Here is a 20,334-nt window from a genome sequence, read left to right as displayed (position 1 = left end):
TTATGCTGGACTCTAAATCTGAGGCTGAGGATGATGCCTTGATCTAGTTGGTGCAAGAACACGCTCTAGACCTGACCAGACCATCAGAATAAATAGTATGCAGCATAGAATGGTGAATGGTGAGACGCAGGTGAAGGAGTGCCGTGCTGAGGTATTGAGTGTCAAGCCGCCGTACACCTACTCGGCGCCATGCGATGGCTAAGCTGTCGAGACCAAGACACCCGTCAAGTCGGCATGTGCGGCCTGAAAGCTTGCACGGCGCACCTGACCGTCGACGGAGCCATAGCAATCGCAGAGCCGGCCGGCCGCAGTTAAGTTCTCGACGTTGAGCCGGAGCCCGGAGGAATGGTTGGACGGTTGAACGGCTGAACGGATGAACAGGGCCAATCGAGATGCACAGTTAGCAGCAGGTGAGACATTTGATCAGACAGCAGGGTGCTGCCTATGTTCAGCAGCTCAATGGGGGCGGCGTTTCTGAGCTCTGCCGACTGGAAGAAGCCGGCGAGGAAAAGGCAGGGACCATGTACTACAAAAAAGTATGAAGGTATTCAAGGTTGGCAGGGAGGAAAAGCATGTGATTGCTGCACTATCTGAGATGTGTTCCCATCCCCAGCAGCCTGCGTTAGTGGCCGAAGCTCCGCTGCATTGGATCAGCGAATCTGGACTCAAGGTCGGCGGCTCGGAGTGCATTAGGTGGGTCGAATGCCGGGCCGAGCGAAGAATGACGTTGCAACCTGGACGAGGAACCTGGATCCGACCAGGGAGGTTGTCTCCATGTAGCTCTCTCCAAGCTTTTAGACTTCGACCCTTATGAATGTGTAGTCTAGCTGTGGACGAGCAAGATAGACTTCCATGTGACAGAACATCGTCTCTGGCCATTGAAAAGAGGAATCAAAGTGTTGTACGTAGACGTGAGCCCCCAAAATTGAGGAGATTGACATTGCGATACGACACGATGCGATGGTATCTTTGCCGAGGTTCTCGGGAAGCCCACTAAACTAAGATGGTCATCTGCCACCGTACACCCCTTGGCTACCAACACCTGGGCAGGACGGTATGGGTAGGCCAATGATAGAATAGAGCAGAGCACTTCTTGATTATTGTCTATCCTCTCCTTGAGCGCACCGATCTGTCTTCACAACAGAAGAGGCCATCTTTCTACCCTACGCATACCGACCCCAGACTCAGCCGTCCGTCTCCCGTCTCCCGTCTCCCTTTCCTCTGTCGTGGTCGGACCCTTCGGTGTGACCCATCTCGAGTCTCGGCGCGATAACCTCACTGACACAGACAACCCGTGCCCTCTGGTGAGTAGTTCCGCACATGCTTGCCCTCTGCCGCCCTGGCCTGCCACCGACGTGCTAGCGACCAGTTTATTGACCGAACTCTACTCGCAGATCCAAGCAGCACACCACCGAAGATGCGCTACGAACCCGACGTCAAGGCACTCATTGCCAAGTGCTCCACGCCCCCTCCCCCAGGCTCTCCCTATGGCCTCCCCATCCCCGGCTCCGAGACCGAGAATCGCACTGCTGTCTACCGCAACTGGGCTTTTCGCGACGGCCCTCTGCTTGAGAGACTCGAACCCCACTGCCTGACCTTCCATGATCTCTTCGAGGAGGCATGGCAGGCTCGCCCTACAAAGCGCATGCTGGGCCACCGGCCCTGGAACCCGGCCACCCAGACCTGGGAGCCAAAGTACGTGTGGATGTCATACGCTGAGGTTGCTGAGAGGAGGAAGAATCTCGGTGCTGGTATCGCGGAGGTGCATCACCGTATCGGTGTCACGGCCCAAAGCTATGGCGTTGGAATCTGGTCCCAGAACCGGCCGGAATGGCAGATCACGGGTCAGTCCAACCTCGTTCTCTTCTGCACCTTCCACATATCTCGCTGTCAGGTCCGGTATTAACAATCTGTGCAGAGCTTGCCCTGGTCTCGCAGTCCTTGTACCCTGTGACGTTGTATGAGACGCTGGGCCCTCAAACAACCGAGTTCATCATCAACCATGGCGAGTTGGCATGCGTTGTGACTTCACTGCCGCATATTCCAACCCTCCTGAAGATAGCACCCAAGGTACCCTCGCTGAAGCTCATCATCTCGCTCGACTCATTGGACGACGGGGAGATGAATGGACACTCCAAGAAGGAGCTGCTGAACAAGATGGCAGCCGATAGCGGGATACAGATATTCTCAATCGCCGAGGTGGAAGCGATTGGAGCAAACTCTGGACGACAGATGCGGCCTCCCCGAAAGGAAGACATCTTCACAATCAACTACACCTCCGGAACAACTGGCGACCCCAAGGGTGTTGTGCTCACCCATGCAAACTCTGTTGCCGGAATCTCTTGTGCGCGTTCCTCTGGCACCGTTGGAGAGCACGACGTTCACATGTCGTACCTCCCATTGGCCCATATATACGGGCGCATGGCTGACCAGGCTGCGTTCCTTGCCGGTGCTCCGGTTGGATATTTCCACGGCGATGTCGCCACCTTGGTCGAGGATATGAAAATCCTACGCCCCACTGGTTTCATGTCGGTGCCCAGACTTTTCAACCGTTTCCAGGCTGCTCTGACCACAGCTACTGTCCAAGCCGAGGGAGTGAAAGGAGCTCTGTCCAGGCACGTCATTAACTCGAAGAAGGCTGCCATGAAGCTTCCGCCAGGCAAGGCATCGAACAAGCATATCCTGTACGACAGAATTTGGACACCGAAGGTACGGGCAGCGGTCGGTCTGGATCGTGTGCATTCAATGGTTAGCGGTAGTGCCCAGCTGGATCCAGATGTACATCAATTCCTGCGAGCTGCATTCGGAAACGACTTCTGTCAGGGCTTCGGAATGACCGAGACATACGCAGTGGGGACAGTGCAGTACAAGGACGACTACACAACCGGTAACATCGGTGCCCCAATGGCCTTTGTGGAGGTCTGCCTTGAGTCCGCGCCCGACTTGGAATACAACGTTACAGACAAGCCCAACCCTCGCGGCGAATTACTACTGAGGGGCCCCATCGTCTTCCAGGGCTACTACAAGAACGAGGAAGAAACGAAGAAGACCATTGGCCCAGACGGTTGGTTCCACACAGGCGACATCTGCGAGATCGACAACATGGGCCGGTTGAAGATCATCGACCGCAAGAAGAACGTGCTCAAGCTCGCCCAGGGCGAGTACATCTCGCCCGAGCGCATCGAGAACGTCTACATGGGCAGCACGCCCATCATCCAGACGGCCTACGTGCACGGTGACCCCAAGGAGAGCTCGCTGGTTGCCGTGTTCGGCATCGACCCGGATCAGTTCGCGCCGTATGCGAGCAAGATCCTGAAGAGGACGGTCTCGGCCTCCGACCGCGCAGAGCTGAAGGCTGCGGCAAACGACCCCAAGGTCCGAAAGGCTTTCATAAAGCAGCTGGACGAGTTCGGCAAGAGGCACAAGTTCAACAGCTACGAGAGGGTGCGGAACTGTTATATGGACATTGACCCTTTCACGATTGACAACGAGCTCTTGACGCCGACGTAAGTCCATTCCAACAGCCGCCGATTTTCCATTGCGAGACCAGTACTAACAGACTATTAGGCTCAAAATCAAGCGTGTCCAGACGGCGCGGGCTTTCAGGAAACAAATCGACGACATGTACGCAGAGCTGTCTCGGCAGGGCGAGCTGACCAAGGCGAAGCTGTAAAATCTAGATAAATCAATTCACGACATATTATACTTGTATGGTCTCGTCTCGGTCGGCGGCCTGATAGAATGTATGAATGCAAGGAAAATAGATTTGGAAGGACTGTGGCACATGTGAAAGAAGGTGTTCAATATCAAGCATTGCTGCCTGTTCCTCGCTGTGTTATTTACCCTTCCAGGCCCCTATGGATAGAATCTTTTAAGCTGAGGTTCGTAGCTGAGGGGACTAGGCTAAATCTAGTGCTAATACCCACATGTCTTTACTCGTGGGCATCACCTCGATCAAGGAGTGAATAAGTATGCACTGTCGTCCCAGTAGTGTGAACTTTGTGGATTGTTGCAATGCATCAAAGCGAGTCTTGGCAGTAATTGGTCCCTGCGCTAAGGGCTGAACCTAGAGCTTGTGGTCCCACTTGCCAGACATGACTAGAAGCTGCAGTCTAGATATCAAGAAGATGGATGCCCGTTTGTTTTTAAAAAGTGCATGTTGCTCTCTTGACTACTGACCAAATCATGTAATGACTGCTTAATTTTAGTATTACTAAAGGATACTGGGGGTTTCTATAGCAATTACTTGCCTGCACAAGTCAGCTGTGCTTTCTTACGAGCCAGAGCCTCTGGCCCGGTGACAGCTTCTGCTGTGGGATGACTCCAGCTTTTAATGAACTTCTAGCACAACATAAACTTTAGTAAATTGGAGGAGAAAGGTCTGAACTCATTGTGTTCTTAATTAGGTCAGGTTTAATTCAACATCTTTTACATTTCTGATATTATAGTTGATGAAATCCGCGTGAAGCAAGAGATAATGTTCTTTAGAAAGAAAATTATTTTAAAATATACTTAAATTTTAAATTAAATTAAGTTTAAAACTAAGAAATAGTTTTAGAATAAATATATCTTTTTATATGTTATTTTAATCAGCTTTTCAGGCTATAATCTTTAATTTTAGCTCGTTTTTAGATCTTCTAAAGATATGTAATTAAGCGCATAAACCCCAGCAACTTTCAGGACGCGCTTCCTGGAATTACCGCGCCTACTTAAGTAATCTCGTGTTGCGCGAGCGACTCACGATGGCACTGCGTTCGCAGTGGACGGCCAGAGAGGTAATCGACCTTACTGGTGACGACGACGATGATGACGTCGTCCAGCCTGTCCAGCCGCCGCCACCGGCGGCTCGTCCTCAACACACCGGTGCGAGCAGCATCGCGAACGGCTTCGTGAACGGTGCACCGCTGGGTAGCTCCCCGTTCCACGGCAACACGCATGCGCATCCGTACGCACCATCTCTTGCTACGCCAGCGCCAGTACAACCGCTTTACGGGCCTCCTGCCGTCAACACTCCTTCCTTTGCCGCCTCGCGCCCTGCAAAACGGCAGAAGCTGTCAGAGCCACCCCGTGGGACGGTGTACAGCGAGGAGCAACTCATCACGTTGTCCATCGGCCAACGCCTGTCTGCCTACGCGAGGGATGCCGTTGAAATATTCAAGGACGAAGATCTAGACAAAGACAAGCTCAGGCGGGAGGTAAGTGAGCCACTGCAGGTTTATTGGGGAAGACTCCTATCCATGGTATATAATTCTGACAACCTCGTCCTTACCAAAGATCCAAGCCGTTCTTGCCGACGACTTCGGTGCCGTAATCCGAAAGTACGGGCGCCTTCCCGATGATGACAAGGACAAGGTCACCGCCCGTGCGTTATCGCTGGTTAAGAACTACGCTGTTCTGCCGGTAAGACGACGTGTAAATGCTGAAGAAAAGATTCGGATACTAATCTCTATGGCTAGGGTTTTCGACGAGTGCAATATCCCAACCCCCTCGTAAGGACCAAATCGCCCGCTGTTTCTGCTCCTCGACCGCTTGCCAATGGACTGCCCTCTCCAACCGTACCCATTCGAACTCCGACGCAGGACTTCTACAGACCTACCTCCGTCAACAAGACGCGACAACACCTGATCAGCAAGCCACTGATCACAGAGCCCACAGTGGCTTCAGCCACACAGCCTCAAGATGCTGTTTTACCAACGACATCACAATCTCTAGCTACTGTTCCTTCTACTATACGGCCACGTACACCTCCTTCCCCAAAGAGGGTGAAATCTGTGGCAGCCACGGTTCCGACATCTCCGGCAAACTACCGTTCTCGTGCTAAAGTCGCGGCTTGGAAGTCTAATACGGATAGTCACAATGTGAAAGAGCGATCTACTTCCGGCTACTTCGCTCTTGAGCATCGTCCATATCGCAACGCAAGGACAAAGCAAGAGATCCTGAAGGGCAATGGACTGCTAAGAAAGACGAGGCCAGACCAGCTGGTCAAGCCACACATCTTCCACGTCGACTTCACTTTGGAAGAAGCTCGAAAAGTCCAGGTAGCGGCTCGAAAGGTGTTGAGGTCTGACAAGAAGCACGATGACCCGTACAAAGGCCTGGCAAAATTGCTTAAGAAGCTCAAGCGCCCCGAGGATGTTACTCGTCTGGCTAGCCAGCTTAAGATTGAGGCCAGAAGTACGGATGACCTGAGCGCCTTTCTTTCCGATATCTTGCAGAAGAAAGCCACTACTCAAGATCCACGCATACTGTCGGTGGAGAAGGACGTATTTGACAGGCGCGGTGAAGCTCTTCGTGATAGCCATCTTTCGGCGCTCCTCATGGCGCGGGAAGTTTTTGGCAATCGCTTCCGGACAACAACGATGAGGCACCTCACAAATGAGTTGCGCAAGAGCCTTGAAGACGGTCTCGAGCTCCGGTCGGAATTCACCAACTGTGCCGGAGATATTTCTGCGGTCAGCTGGGTATCTAACTCTGCATATATTGCCGGAACCACTGTCCACATGGATTCACACAACCAGCAATACAACAAGCCTGGAAACCTTCTGTTAGGCTCGGTTGCTCCGGCGTCCACTAAGCTGACGTCTTATCCCGACCATCGAATTCCTCGCCCTATTGTCCAGAAAGGAGAGAATTCAACGGATGAGATGCGCGAGTCTCAAGATCCTTGGCTCTATACATCTGTCGTCTCGTCAGACTACGATTCAATACACGATCGAACGTATACATCTGGTTTCGATCGAAGCGCTAAGGTCTGGCGAGTTGAAAAATCAGGATCCTCGATGCAATGTATAGGGAGTTGGACACACGACGGTATCGTCAATTTTGTGCAGGCTTCCCCGTTGGAACACCCGACAGGTTTGGTGGCCACTGCTGCCGATGTTCCGACCGGAGCTGTCAGAATTTACACCGTCAACCCAGAGGATGTTTCAAGCAGCACGTACATGTCCTTCTCGGCTACCAGAGTTCCCGACTCGGACGGGAGTTTTTCGAATAAGTGGACTTACTTCCCGTCGACAATGAAGTGGGGCGTCGCTGAGAGCGTCCGCCACCTGCTACTTGTTGGGTTCTCCCCACGCAGTCTGACAGAGGACGAAAATGATATCCCTGAGGACCGCTTGAACACCGGCGAGCTATGTCTGTGGGATGGCCTCACAGGACAGGCGGTTCACATTCCGGGCGCAAACTCTCAAAATGTCTTTGAGGTCCTATGGCACCCATATCTACCGGAATTCGTTGTGGCATCTTCACCGGCAGGAGACTTCGATGCTGATATTCGAACGCAGGTCAGAATCTTTGTTAGGGACAACAGTTCTGGGCAGGACCTTCAATTCAAATTTGTAAAGTCTTTCGACTGTACAGCTCTCGATATCAACGAGCTTACTATCATGCCGAACAGCACTGCGTTCTTCTACATTACGGCCGGCTGCACGGATGGTAAGACCTATGTCTGGGATTCAGCGCAACACGAGACCCTCAGAAGGAGACCCATTCATGTGCTCGCTCACGACCGTCCTCTGGAGGGCATCACTGTCGGAGATAACGAAGACGACACGGGCGTGAAGTTCACGGCTTGGGCTGCATCTTTGGATCGCTTCTACACAGGTTCCTCAGATGGGGTGGTCAAGGTCTGGAACATCCGGGGTACCAAAGCTAAAGGCAGAGTCATCCTTGAGGCACCAGCCCAGATCTCACACGGTGCGTTCTCGCCCGACTTCTCCAAGCTTGTGATCGGCGACGCAAGCGGGCGCGTCTTCGTCTTATCCGTCGGCGAAGACGAGGAGAAACTTGCGTCCTTTGTCAACGTATCTGGGCCTCGAGGCCTGGGTGCGACGACACGGAGAAGGCCAACACCGATAACGCCGCACCCGGAGCCTCCGCCTCCCCGGCTGCTCCTCCAGAGCCGTGAGACCAGTTCCGACCTGGGCCACGCTTACGTCAATGCGCGGCAGCTGCGGTTCAGTGGAGACCCTACCGTGGGAATGGTGCAGGATGTCAACTACGCTGACACAGGGCTGTTCCGACGTGCGGCCCACGCCGCGTACGATCCGACAAGAGAGCTTATGGCCTACGTCGAAAGCGAGCAGCAGACCAACCGGAAGATGTTCGCTAATGCCCCGATCCGGACAAAGCGCATAAAGAACCTCAGCTTATCTAGCGAGAATCCCGACCAGATGGACGTTGACGGAGGAGAGCCCAAGGCGAGCGAGGTGGCGAGGCGGCACAGAGAGAACTGCAAGCTCGACCTTGACTTCGCAGGTTTGAGCCTTGACAGCCTAGAGGCGCTCGAACGGGACGGCGTCCCATTTCAGGAGCTCCGCGACGGAGTGGAGTACTGCGGGCTCGAGTATGTCGACGAAGTCGACGAGAACCTCAAGCAGGGTGTCGTTGACCGGAAGAAGGAGGACGAGGACGGCATGGGCTTTTAGATACCCCTATACTCTTCTGCCTGGCTAGTATGTTGCTACCATGTGCACCCAACACAGTCATCCGACCCGACGAGGCGAAGCGAGAGACGAACGATAACAGCCCGACGGCCAAACCCAGGGCTTTGCTTTGTCGGTGTGTTCCACAGCAGCGAGGCGTTCCCAAACGAGCATTGATCCTGGTGTCGGCATTATGAAGAGGACAGAGGGATGGTGGGATCGCTGGCGCAGTCTTGTGAACATTCTCTCATCTTGTAAATAAGCAGATGCAGCATTAATTGAAGATGTCTTCTATCTATAAAATGCGTCCTCCAGCTGCCTTTCAGAGCCTTTGTTAACGAGTACAGGCGATTGTTGGAAGACGAAGCACTTCAAGAAGTCATCCAGGGGACGAGAAAGGTATTGAGGGCAGGGGGAAACGAGAATCCGCTCCTACACACGTATGTTCCTGCGAGGACGCTCTCAGCTCCGTTGCCGTCCGATCTGGGAGAAGATTGGTGGAGGGGGTGCGCAGCGCACTGCGAGCGGTAGGGCTGTAGGGAGACAGATGAGAGTCCTACATGGCAACACCGGTCTGAACATCGAAGCAGGGTATAAGTATGTACGCCTTGTTCCATGTTAAAATACGATCATGACAGGGAAACTCGTGCAAGCTGCATTCAACATCTTTATATGCAATTAGAGCTCAGCAAAACGCCCGCCCTGTCTATCTCATGATACTGAATGCTGACGCGGCACAGACCACAGATTAAAAGAAAAGAGAACCCTCTCGACACTCGGAAACCAAAAAATGTCGGCTACAAAGCATACATGTCCCCCTTTATCCTTTTTCTTCATACCATCGTCTCAAGAAGCGTCAAGTTGTTCGTGAAAGAGCCCATAATATCCACGTCCTTAACGCCTAACACTCTAATGCTTAGCCGTGACCTTGTCGCCAGTCAGCTTCTCGACAGCCTGCTTGGCCCTGTGGTTTGAAAGATCACCGTTAGTTTGTGGTTCACATTGCATGTGTGTTGAGTAAAGGAAAAGGGGGGGGGTGTTATGCTTTGACTCACATGTCTCCGAGCGCAACCATGCAGATTGTCTGCCACATGCCCAGGCCAATACGGGGCGTGATACCGCGGTACAGGCCCTTGATGCCGTTGGTCGAGTAAATGTACCTGAAGGTGTTGCCGACCGTCATCTTCTTGGGGCGGTTCGGGTCCTCCTTCTTGCTCTGCATCTCGACGCGGATGACCTCGATGGGCTGGTTCCACGCGGAGAGGCCACCGCCCAGGCCGGACGCGATGATCTTCTCCCAGGCGCTCAGCTTCTGGCCTTCCTTCTTTCCGGTGAGCTCACGGATGCCGGTCTCGGCAAGGCGAGACAGGCCAAAGCGAGAGCCCCAGTTGGTCATCTGGCGGATAGCGACGGCGTTGACGCCCTTGTTGATACCCGCGATTCCCTCGCGACGGTAGATGTCGGCAAAGGTGGCCCAGGTGGAAGGAGGCTTGCCGCCGGCCTCGACAGCCTTGTGCTTTGTGATCTCGACCGTCTTCATGCAGGTGCAGAAGCCCATGGTGGCGTAGGCCTGAGCCACACCGCCCGTCACGCCGCCCGTGATGCCGCCGACGAACTCGGAGGCGCCAGCCGCGCGGGCGTAGTACTCGGCCTCGGAAGCGACGAAGAGGAGCACGGCGCCCTTGGTGGAAGCCTCGATCCAGGCCCAGGGAATGAGGCCCTGGTAGAAGCCTAGGACACCACCACGACCCCAGATGCGGCCCAGGGCGCTCGTGAAGCCGTCACCACGGTGGGCAGCCATGGTGGTCTTGACGACCTCGAGGGGCTGGCCGAGGGTGGTGACCTCGAACATATTGAGGCCGGCTCCGAGGAGCAGGTTGGAGAACTTTATTGGCTTCTTCTCCAGTGTCTTCCCCGAGGCCGGGGTCGGCACGGTGGTGGTGGCGGCGGCGGACATGACGATGGCGGGAGGTTAACGGGAAGGGGCCCTGACCAAGGGAAACAGGGTGCTTCTTCGCGGGGTGGAGTGGGTGTTTGTGTGTCGAGGTTCGGCGGGACTCGGCTATGCTGTCGGAGGTTGCACAAGTCAGAATGACATGTCCTGCACAGGATGCGCGCGCTGCAGTAGTTCTGCCGGAGGTAGAAGCATACCACGGACTACTGTGTAGATGAGAGATAGACTTCAAGATCCAACTTTGAATACTTGTAGCACTGCAGACTGCAGGGAATGGAAGAAGGACCCCTTGGGGGCTTGGGGAAGCGATCTCTGCAACCCGCACATGTCAGTCGTTCCTGTCGGCAACTGTTCGGTGTGCGGGTGCTTTTCGCCGGAGTGCGCCAGCTTGGGGAGCTCTCCCCCATGTCCGTCGCCAGTAGTCTGGAGAGCTCCGCTTCTTCTAGCAGTACCGGGCAAAGCAAACAGACAACGGAGCACAGAGAGAGAGAGAGAGAGAGAGAGGGCCTGGGGTTTCGAACACTTACAGTTCTGAGGTATGGTGGACTTCAAGGTCTTGATGCCGTCGATGATGGCGATGAACTGCCTTTCAGGTGTACGAGCAACTTGATGGATGCAGTAGGATGAGAAGGAGATCTGGCTGGTTTGGAATCTCAGCTGCGAAAGGGACGACCGACAGACAAAGGGCAGGCAGGTCAGGTAGGTCAATCAGGTCAGTCCAGTCAGTCTCGGGCATTCAATCAGCTCCAAACAATTGGCGATCGGCATGCGAAAGCTCGCTCGGGTACCAGACCAGGGTACCCAGCGTGTTGCGGTACCCAGCATGGTACACCACACACATGCGCAGGGCCCTGAACGTGCTTCCTGCTCGGGGTTCTGCAGAGTAGCTCCGCAGGTGTCCCCAGCAGAAGGTACCTGGCTTCAGTGTGGGATCACGGTGCAGGGACCAGGTACCTTCTGGTAGTGCCGCCTCGGAGCTTCCCTCACTCAACGCCCTCAACAATGGGGCCCCACGTTTCCCAACGCTCAAATTTCGACGGCCAGTTGAGGTTTTGATTCTCAGGGGGGTGGATTGGCTCTTCAGTCCCAGCTTGCGAAAACTAGAGTTTCCTTTTTTATCTCGACGGAGAAACTTGGCACGGGCGGTTTCGGGCTCACAAATACATTCATGATACGAGCTCCAAGCCACCGTCAGGAATCCCGAGAAATGCTTTCTAGTCAGCCTGTCAGCGCCAATGCTTAGCCGATGGGTGAGCAATTGGAGGGTGTCGTCGCACAGGAGGGTGCAGGCACAGGCACAGGGACAGGCACAAGCTCTAGTTACAACCTACTGTACCTATGTACACCACTGCAGGTTGTTCTCTGGCCAGTGACGTCCGATTGGGAATATCGCACAACATCACATACTGCAGCACCACCAAGCTCGCTGAAACTGAATGCTCATTCACATCGTACAGAAATTGGGATACATAGTATACAAGCGCCGCAGGCATGGGATATCGCTCCGTGGTTCTATCTCCCCAGTCGGTCATAGCACTCGAAAAAAGCATCCCTTTTGGTCTATCGTCTTGTTCCCTCGTGCCCTGTATAAAACACGCCAGTCTGCGATATTGCTCTTGAATTTTGTTGGTCTTCCAATATGCCAGTGTCAACCCACACAAATGCCTCCGAAGTCGTTTACAGCTTCTTCGTGATCTCGATCCACTTCTCGGTGGAGAAGGACTTGGGCCTGTGGGGTCGCGCGTTAGTAAACAGGTACAGGCTACATGGGTTATTGCACACTCATAGAACTTACCTCTCAATGGGGGCGCCAACGGCACGGTCGATGATCAGCTGGGGCAGGACACCAATGGCACGCGACACACCGAACAGGACGGTGTAGTAGTTGGCCTCAGTCAGGCCGTAGTACTGCAGAAGGACTCCCGAGTGCGCATCGACGTTGGGGTAGGGGTTCTTGGTCTTGCCGTGCTCGGTCAGCACGCCAGGGGCGATCTTGTAGACCTGGCTAACCAGCTGGAACATGGGGTCGTTGGGCATCTTCTCCTGGGCGAACGTGCGCTGGGCCATGTAACGAGGGTCAGTCTTGCGCAGTACGGCGTGGCCGTAGCCGGGAACGACACGGCCCGAGTTCAGGGTGGACCACAGGTAGTCGGTGATGGCCTTGTCGGACAGGTCGTTGCCAATCGCCTTCTTCATCTCAACGAGCCAGTTCAGCACCTCCTGGTTGGCAAGGCCGTGCAGGGGGCCGGCGAGACCCTGGAGACCGGCGGAAACAGACAGGAATGGGGAGCTGAGGGCGGATCCAACCAGGTGGGTGGTGTGGGCAGAGACGTTGCCACCCTCGTGGTCGGTGTGGATGGTCAGGTAGAGACGCAGCAGCTCGATGAAGTCGGTGTTCTCACCGAAGCCGAGCTGGTTGGCGAAGTTGAAGGAGTAGTCCTTGTCCTTCTGGACAGGGGCGACCTTGCCTCCCTTGAAGACGTTCTGGTAGATGCGAGCGGCAATGGTGGGCAGCTTGGCAATCAGGTCCATGGAGTCCTCGAAGGTATAACCCCAGTACTCCTTCTTGTTGATGCCCTTGGCGTAGGCCTTGGAGAACGAAGAGGTTTGCTCGAGGGCAGTGACGGCGAGAGAGAACTGGGCCATGGGGTGCAGGTCGGAGGGGCAGCGGTCGATGAGCTCCTCAACGAACTTGGGGACGTCGGATCGCGCGGCCCACTCGGCGGACAGGTCGCGAACCTGCTGCTCGGTGGGGACCTCGCCGGTCAGGAGCAGCCAGAAGAGACCTGAATTATTAGCGCACTTGTAGACACATCTAGGTGTGTAGGTGTGAGGGTGCTGGCTTACCTTCAGGCAGAGGCTCCTTGCCGCCGGGGGCCTTGGGAAGAAGTTCCTGGCACTCGGGGATGGTCTTGCCACGGAAACGGATACCCTCCTCGGAGTCGAGAACGGAACCCTCCCAGACGAGGGACTTGATGCCGCGAGCACCACCATAGACCTGGTCAAGGGTCACCTTGTCGACAACCTTGGAGCCATGTTCCCTAGATGTTTGAACTCGTGTCAGCAACCAGGTAGGTTTCCTCCTCAGGGGGACGGCGCGGATGTGGTCGGATAGGCGGGGGTGGCCACTGACTTTCGGAGGGTCTTGATCTCCTCGATCTTCTCTGGCAGGAGCTCGGCGAAGCGCTCCTTGAGGGTCTGGCAGAGGGAGGATATGTTAGTAAGGCAGGGCTGAAGATCGCCGGCGACCGGACTGCTTGTCACAGGTAGCTCGCGGGCTCAGAAGCTGTTTGGTAACTGTCAATGGTGGCCACGTACCTGGGTCTTAGCGGAGTAGCAGCGGATAGCTTGGAAGGAGGTGGTCCTGGCAGAGAAAGCAGGAGCCCTGAGAGAAGATCTCAGGGCGGAAGAACCGAGGCGCATGGCAGTAGACATTGTGGAGGCAGAGGCAGGGAGGGACTGATAGATAGACGGAAGGAAGAAAACAGAAGAAGGTTGTCGGGATTAAAAAAGGCCAGAGAAAAGAACGCAAGGGCGCGCAAAATTCGGCAGAGCGGATGGTGGACTCCAGAGATAACCGATGGGGAATTGGTTGGGGGTGCAGCACTGACATGTACAGGTACGGCGGCGCGGTACCAGAGCCACTGGCCACCTGGTAGGAGCAGTACCTTGTGTTGCTACGTGCACGGAGGAGGCTCACAACTCTTGGAACCCAGTTTCAAAGCTCACTTCTCGGCCTGCAATGCTCAACGTGTCGTCTTTGTGGTAACTGACACGCGAGTGCCATAAACATAGACAATTTAACGTATGCATTTACTGTTTGGCCTCGTTGTCGAGTCTGCCTGGCCTCTAAATGGGGTGCTGCTCCTAGCATACTCTGGACCAGGCCTGCAGCTGGAGCATCGTCTCTCTCTACCAGGCCGGCTATTTCCCCATGTACAGTACCTACTTATGCTCCCCAGGAAGTCGACAACGGGGAAGATCTGGGTCCAGGCGTTTTCGCAGATTGACGTCAGCTCCGAAGCTTGTCCCTTTTTTTTCCCTCCGGACTCCGGGTCGCATTCTTCGATTTATGCTCAGTCAATACCGACAGCACCCCTTCTCACATCAGCTTGACGAACTTCGGGAACCCTATGAGGCCATGCGCTGCCCTGACAGTACCTGCGTTGGCAGCTGGTAAGGGGAACCAAAGCTGGCAGCTGAAGAAGAAAAAAAAGGCTCACTCGTCACGGGCCCTGGTCGTCTCGTCAATGGCGATTACGTTTCGGGATCGCAGTCCCAGCCAGACCCGATCGCACAGGTGGTCAGGGTGGTTCGCGACTCCGAGGTCGCCCGTCGCTGCTGCCAGCCAGCTGGGGGCCACTGTTACCAACATGGGTTGTGGGAGAACCTGCATGCTGCATTGCAGCTTGCAGATACTCCAAAGCTGGCGGAAAAAATATATATCAAGAAAATTAATCCTAGCTGCTGTGGAGCCAAAAACAATTTGTCCTGTGATATCTTACAGATCATTCTGCTGTTAGCCACTGGAGGGAGATGCCCTCAGAGATAGCGATCCCATCCTCTCTCTCTCTATCTCTCTTGCTGCCTCTCTGCGGGTCTGGGACAACGCATCGACGTGTGCGATCTCTATGAGCTGTGTGTGTGTGTTTGTACAGTAAAAATAGCAGGTAGCAGGGAATAATATCGACCAAAGCTTTTAGAGTGCAATGTCACGCACTAGATCTATACTATATGCAATAGCCGTCCAACAGTGCATTGTTGGCCCGGGTGCCATCACTGTAAAGTTCTCTTTTATCCAACAAGCCATCTGGCGAACGTCAACAAACCATCATCAGCCTCCAGCCCGCGCTCGCTTCCGTTTGTCCCGTCTGTCCAGTCCTGTCAGGCCATCCCAAGGCCAAGGCAAGGTGTCAAGGCATGGCAAGGCATGGCTGTTACAGGCTAATACTTGGTGGCACTGCTTCAGGCGCTAATCAGAATTGGCCCCACCCCCTCTTTTTATTAAGATGCCACCAGACCACACATCAGCACCCGCCCGACTTGAAATCTCTTTCCCCCAAACACCTCCACCACAACCGCGACAACAGCAGCAGCCCACACGCAACAGCAGCATCTCTCGTGTCGTCGGCGTCCATCTCATCCATCAACAACTCGTCCATCGCCCTGGGTTGTTTCACCGTATTTGCAGTAATTTCAACATCTCCGACACCTTTTCTGGACCCCTTACGTAAAGTTTCGGCACCGACTTTGACTTCGGTCCTGCCCGCGCGCGCCACACGGTCGGCCTCGCTTGATTTTGTGCCCGCACTCGCGCAGTGAAAGCTTTGTAGGCTTTTGACGTCTGTCTGGCTGGCTTGAGTGACTGACTGGCCCCTCTTGACCACTCTCACCAAACGTACACTGCTGTGCTCTCTCGGTAACTTCTGGCTGTCAATCAAGTCAAGCCGGGTCCAGTTGAGAAGCACGCGTCGTACGCAAATCCTCTCTACAGATCCACCCAGGTCCAGGTGATTCTGCCTGCCTGTGCCTGCGTAGCCTTCGCTCTGGTTTGCGAGTCATCGGGAGGAACGTGGGGTCGATTCACTTTGATCTTTGCCAGAGGAAGAACCAGACAGTATCCCTCGATTGTGTTGCCAACCCTCCAAGCTATTGTGTCGTCGCCCGTGAGCGACCGAGGCACTGGTGCACATCGTATTCAGAGTGACGGCGTCAAACGGACAAGAAGTCCGTTGAGATCCGATCGTATTTCAAGCCTTGGTGGCCGTCTGCCTATCTGTCTGCCTGGCTGTCAGCTGAGCACCTCCGAAATCAAGCACCATGTCGTCCGCCGTAGCAGACCTGGAGAACAACCTCCAGGCCATGCTTGCCCTCAAGCCTCCTGGCGTTTCTGGATCCAAGATCAGTACTCTGACCAGCCTTTGCATCGCCAACGTTCAGGTACGAATGATGCCTCACTGTAACCCAGCACACACCATTGCCGCGCCGCCCGAGCTCAGCACCAAAAAGCACAGGCAGTCGTCCTGCACGCATATGGCATACTAACAAGAATGCGTATAGTCCGAGTCAGTTCTCGTCCAGAAGATTTACACCCACTTCAAGAAAGCCCCCAGTACACATAAGCTTGGTGTGCTCTACGTTGTAGACTCTGTAACCCGCAAATGGTTGGAACAGGCCAAACAGCAGGGCCAGCCCGTCGGCAGCTCCGCCCCAGATGGCAGCTTCGCCGCTGGCGTCAACAGGGTGACGGAGCTCATGCCAGTCCTCATGAACGACATTATCTCCTCTGCCCCACAGGATCAAAGGGTAAGTTTTGTATCCATCGCGAAAGCAGTCCCGTTCTTCGAGGCGACCTGGAGGAATTGCATGGCTGTAATATGACATCGCGGCTCGTAACCCTCAAAGGCCCTCGCGGGCACTTACTTCTTTATAAACACTCTCTTTGGTGTATGGACACTTACTAGATTACTTTGCGCGCGTAGGAGAAGATCAGAAAGCTAGTCGATATCTGGGAGAAAGGACAGACCTTCCCCGGCAAGATGATCGAGGGTTTCAAGGACAAGTTGAATAGTAGGTCACCACCCACCTCCGGACTTCCGGCTCTCCTCTCTCTTTGTATGCCTCCTGGACGAGGCCTTTTGTATCATGCAACGCGATACAGAGTGTCTGACCTGTCGCTCAACGTAGACCAATCTACAACTCCTCCTGGCAGCCCACCACCAAACACGCTGCCCTCCCTCAGCAACCGGCCAACGCCAGCTCCGCCAGTCCCAGCCAACATCATGGAAACTCTGGCAAACATCGCCCGCCTGAATGCCAACAACACTCACAACACCCCCGCCAGTTCTGCTCCGGCACCAGCTCCGGTGTCCACCCCGTATGCTGCCGCCGGACCCTCCAGTACCCCTGCAGCTCCTCCATCATTTATGAACGCTCTTCAGCAGGGCATGCCCTTTTTACCAACATCACAAGCGGCAGCTCCGACTGTAAATCCGCCTGCGCCGCCATTCATGGCACCTCAGCCTCAACCTGCGCAGCTGCCCAACTTTGGTGCTCAGAATGGAATTCCTGCCGCCGCACCAGGTCTGCAAGCAGGTGCCACTGATCCAACCGCATTACAAGTGGCCCTCATCCAGCAGTTAATTCAAAAGGGGGTACCTCCAGAACAGATTGCTGCTGTCGTGAAAGCACTGGGGTCTAACACTCCTGTGGCTGCCCCTCAAGTATCTCAGCCGAGTCAAGGCTCCTACTCGCTGCCTCCCAATGGTACCAACGGTTGGGCTCCTCCGAGACCTGATGAAACTCGTGCTCCTAGATCTCCCACGAATAGAACCCACGGAAGGTCTCGTTCGCGATCTCCAGGAAGACACTGGGAGCATCGTGATTCTCCACGTGGTCGTGATGAGCGGCGCTTTGGAGACTATGGACGTAATTCTCCTCCGCGTGATCGCTACGATGATCGTGACCGCAGTCGTCAGTATAGGCAACGATCCCCCCAAGGACGTCATGGCCATAATAGTCCTCGACAAGATGAAATGCCTGCCTTCCAACAGCAAAAGTGGATAGAGCACGACCCAAGCCTGCCCAGCGGGTGTATCAAGGTGTTAAGCCGCACTCTCTTTGTTGGCGGCGTGAACTGCTCCGAGAACGAGCTGCGGAGCATCTTCAATGGCTTCGGTACCGTCCAGACCTGCATTGTAAACAAGGAGAAGCGCCATGCATTCGTCAAGATGTACAGTCGTAAAGACGCCGTCAACGCCAAGGAAGCCATGGACTCAGGACGCAGCCCAGACGCACAACTGCGCACTCGCTGGGGCGTCGGCTTCGGACCTCGTGACTGCAGCGACTACCAGACGGGAATTAGTGTCATCCCGATTCACAAGCTTACCGAAGCGGATCGCAAATGGATGCTCACGGCGCCTTACGGCGGAAGCGGTGGCCAAACGATTACACATGGCATGGTCGTTGAGGAGCCGGACATCGAGATTGGTGCCGGTGTGTCATCCAAGGCCATCAGCAGGCGCATGCAGACGGACAAGGGCGGTAGCCACGGCCCTAAATCATCTCATCGTGACAGTGATGACCGTCCCGAACGGGGCGGCCGCCACGGCAGACGCGGTGGTGGTGGAAGAGGTGACCATCGCAACCGCGATGATGACCGGCCGGCCAACAATCACAGCGCACCAGCCGAGCCGGTTGTGCCCGCGTTCCCCTACGGCATCTCGACTGACTCGAATGGATTCCCCGTCTTCCCACCCGGCTTTGCGTTCCCAGCTCCCGATGCGACCACCAACCCTCCATACTAGAAACAACGGAAACGGTGAGAACTATGGCGGAGATACCCAGGTATGGCGTCGGGCGCATCAAAAGTTTGCTTCGTATCGCGCGGGCGCTCTGGCCAAGCGTCATGCGAGGGGCTTCATTAGATTCAATCATAACGACAAAGATTGAATGGGTCATTATTAGCTAGGATATCACGTGCTCATGATGGTGAGGCTTTTCTCCCCAGCAGATGTGCCCTGCAAGTTCAGCTGAGCGATTTGCAAAGGCAATAGTGAATGGGATTGGCGAGGGAAGATCTGCGTTGGCCCAGGGCAACACGTTTGGCGTCCATATTATCTGACTTTGTGCATCCTGCATCGGAGGTGGTCTTCATGATGGCGTTTGGGATGGATACGGATTATGAGTGGCTCACGGAGTCCTGGGTGCTTTGTAGTTGTGTTTTTTTTTTTTCAAGTTGCGAAGGAGGTTATTCAACGACCCGGGACTGTTTCTCGGAAGTATGAGTTGGTCCATATGATCAGGGGAGACAATGGACTGCGGATTCAAGGTCACTAGTAACGAGAATGCGAAAGCCAATTTTGATCAATCGATAGTTTTCATCTTTCACCTTCCTGATGCCTGCCTCTATGTTCGACCTGGCCGGCTGCCAGAACATCTCTGCATGAAAGTCCCGGTATTCATCCACTCAGTCATAATATCGCTGCTTGATGTAATGATCTATGTGGTGTGTGGTCCTCCGTTAGTAAGATTTACCCGATCACAAGGGGTTGCCGTAGCTTATTGAAAGCATTTGGGGGGTTGGGGGTTCATTACATACTCGAGGAATTGCATGTACTTCGCGGACAGCCGCTTCGTACGCGAATTACGCAAGTATAACGAAAATGAAGGCAAGCCGGCCTCGTCTAGTTTTCTTCTTCGGGCGCTTCACATGCAACACCTTCCCGCCCTCCTTGACAATTAGAGATGCGATTTTGAAACGTTGTTGGTCAACAAAGCTCTTTCAAGGAGCAGTACGAATGTCCGCATTGTGCATTACGTGGGATATACAGTCGGTTGACCATTCAATGTGAGTCTTTCGAGAGTATGATTAGGGTGAGGGCGGATGCTCTCGGACTACAGGGTGTATGATGCTGACCAAGGAGCCCACTGGGTTGTTTCTTCCATCACGTTACGCAATGTCTTCTTACGCCCACGGAAGGCCTTTCAAAGACATTGCAAGATGTCAAGTATTAGTAGCATAAATTGAGTAGACAAAGCCACAAGCCTTCCTAAGTGCGCTGGTTGTGAAGCTGGACAAGTGCATTAAGAAAGATGATATTGAGTTCGTAGCTTAACGTATACATGAATAGTCGCAAGACATCAGATCAGAGTCTAGAATCATGATACCTCATTGTGAACAGTCTCCTAAATCAGGCCCTCATCACCACCTCTATTCTGGATGTGCCATCCATTTCTGGACCCGCCCGTTGGTCCAATAGCCACTATAAGGGCTCATGCCCTGGGAGGCGTAGTCATCGCAGCTGAACGGGCATAAAGGTGCTAGAAGTCCGCTGCTGCTCTCGTAGGAGCTTTCACGGGGTCCCGGGTGCATCCTTTCCGGGCGGCGAGGTATAGTGGGATGATAAGAAGCCATCCTGCCCTCTTTCGCCTGGGGGCCACTGTGTTCTTCATTCA

At 54.4% G+C, this 20,334-nt stretch overlaps 5 protein-coding genes across 5 annotated transcripts; 3 read left to right on the top strand and 2 right to left on the bottom strand.

The window, feature by feature from the left end:
- Window positions 1–1,417: 1,417 nt before the first annotated feature.
- J7T55_006252 (uncharacterized protein) lies at window positions 1,418–3,673 on the top strand (the record flags this gene model as incomplete). Its single annotated transcript, XM_053142263.1, has 3 exons — window positions 1,418–1,844; window positions 1,919–3,506; window positions 3,568–3,673. 3 exons carry the CDS (start codon window positions 1,418–1,420, stop codon window positions 3,671–3,673), a joined length of 2,121 nt encoding a protein of 706 aa, XP_053001018.1.
- A 1,069-nt stretch (window positions 3,674–4,742) lies between these two features.
- Window positions 4,743–8,426, top strand: J7T55_006251 (uncharacterized protein; the record flags this gene model as incomplete). Its single annotated transcript, XM_053142251.1, has 3 exons — window positions 4,743–5,195; window positions 5,275–5,400; window positions 5,457–8,426. 3 exons carry the CDS (start codon window positions 4,743–4,745, stop codon window positions 8,424–8,426), a joined length of 3,549 nt encoding a protein of 1,182 aa, XP_053001017.1.
- Window positions 8,427–9,332: 906 nt separating this feature from the next.
- J7T55_006250 (mitochondrial DNA replication protein YHM2) lies at window positions 9,333–10,380 on the bottom strand (the record flags this gene model as incomplete). The annotated part of the gene is made up of 2 exons (XM_053142240.1): window positions 9,333–9,387; window positions 9,479–10,380. 2 exons carry the CDS (start codon window positions 10,378–10,380, stop codon window positions 9,333–9,335), a joined length of 957 nt encoding a protein of 318 aa, XP_053001016.1.
- Window positions 10,381–12,054: 1,674 nt separating this feature from the next.
- J7T55_006249 (uncharacterized protein) lies at window positions 12,055–13,812 on the bottom strand (the record flags this gene model as incomplete). Its single annotated transcript, XM_053142229.1, has 5 exons — window positions 12,055–12,106; window positions 12,173–13,163; window positions 13,225–13,418; window positions 13,511–13,575; window positions 13,696–13,812. The coding sequence occupies 5 exons, from the start codon at window positions 13,810–13,812 to the stop codon at window positions 12,055–12,057; spliced, it is 1,419 nt and encodes a 472-aa protein (XP_053001015.1).
- Window positions 13,813–16,197: 2,385 nt separating this feature from the next.
- Window positions 16,198–18,683, top strand: J7T55_006248 (uncharacterized protein; the record flags this gene model as incomplete). The annotated part of the gene is made up of 6 exons (XM_053142218.1): window positions 16,198–16,317; window positions 16,438–16,683; window positions 16,860–16,947; window positions 17,065–17,643; window positions 17,708–17,850; window positions 17,931–18,683. 6 exons carry the CDS (start codon window positions 16,198–16,200, stop codon window positions 18,681–18,683), a joined length of 1,929 nt encoding a protein of 642 aa, XP_053001014.1.
- Between the last annotated feature and the right edge of the window lie 1,651 nt (window positions 18,684–20,334).

Source organism: Diaporthe amygdali (genome assembly GCF_026229845.1).
Source record: "Diaporthe amygdali strain CAA958 chromosome Unknown NODE_1_length_4327563_cov_65_473760, whole genome shotgun sequence".
NCBI classification, from domain to species: domain Eukaryota; kingdom Fungi; phylum Ascomycota; class Sordariomycetes; order Diaporthales; family Diaporthaceae; genus Diaporthe; species Diaporthe amygdali.
Note: the sequence above shows the minus strand (reverse complement) of the source record. Positions and strands in the feature narration are given on the sequence as shown.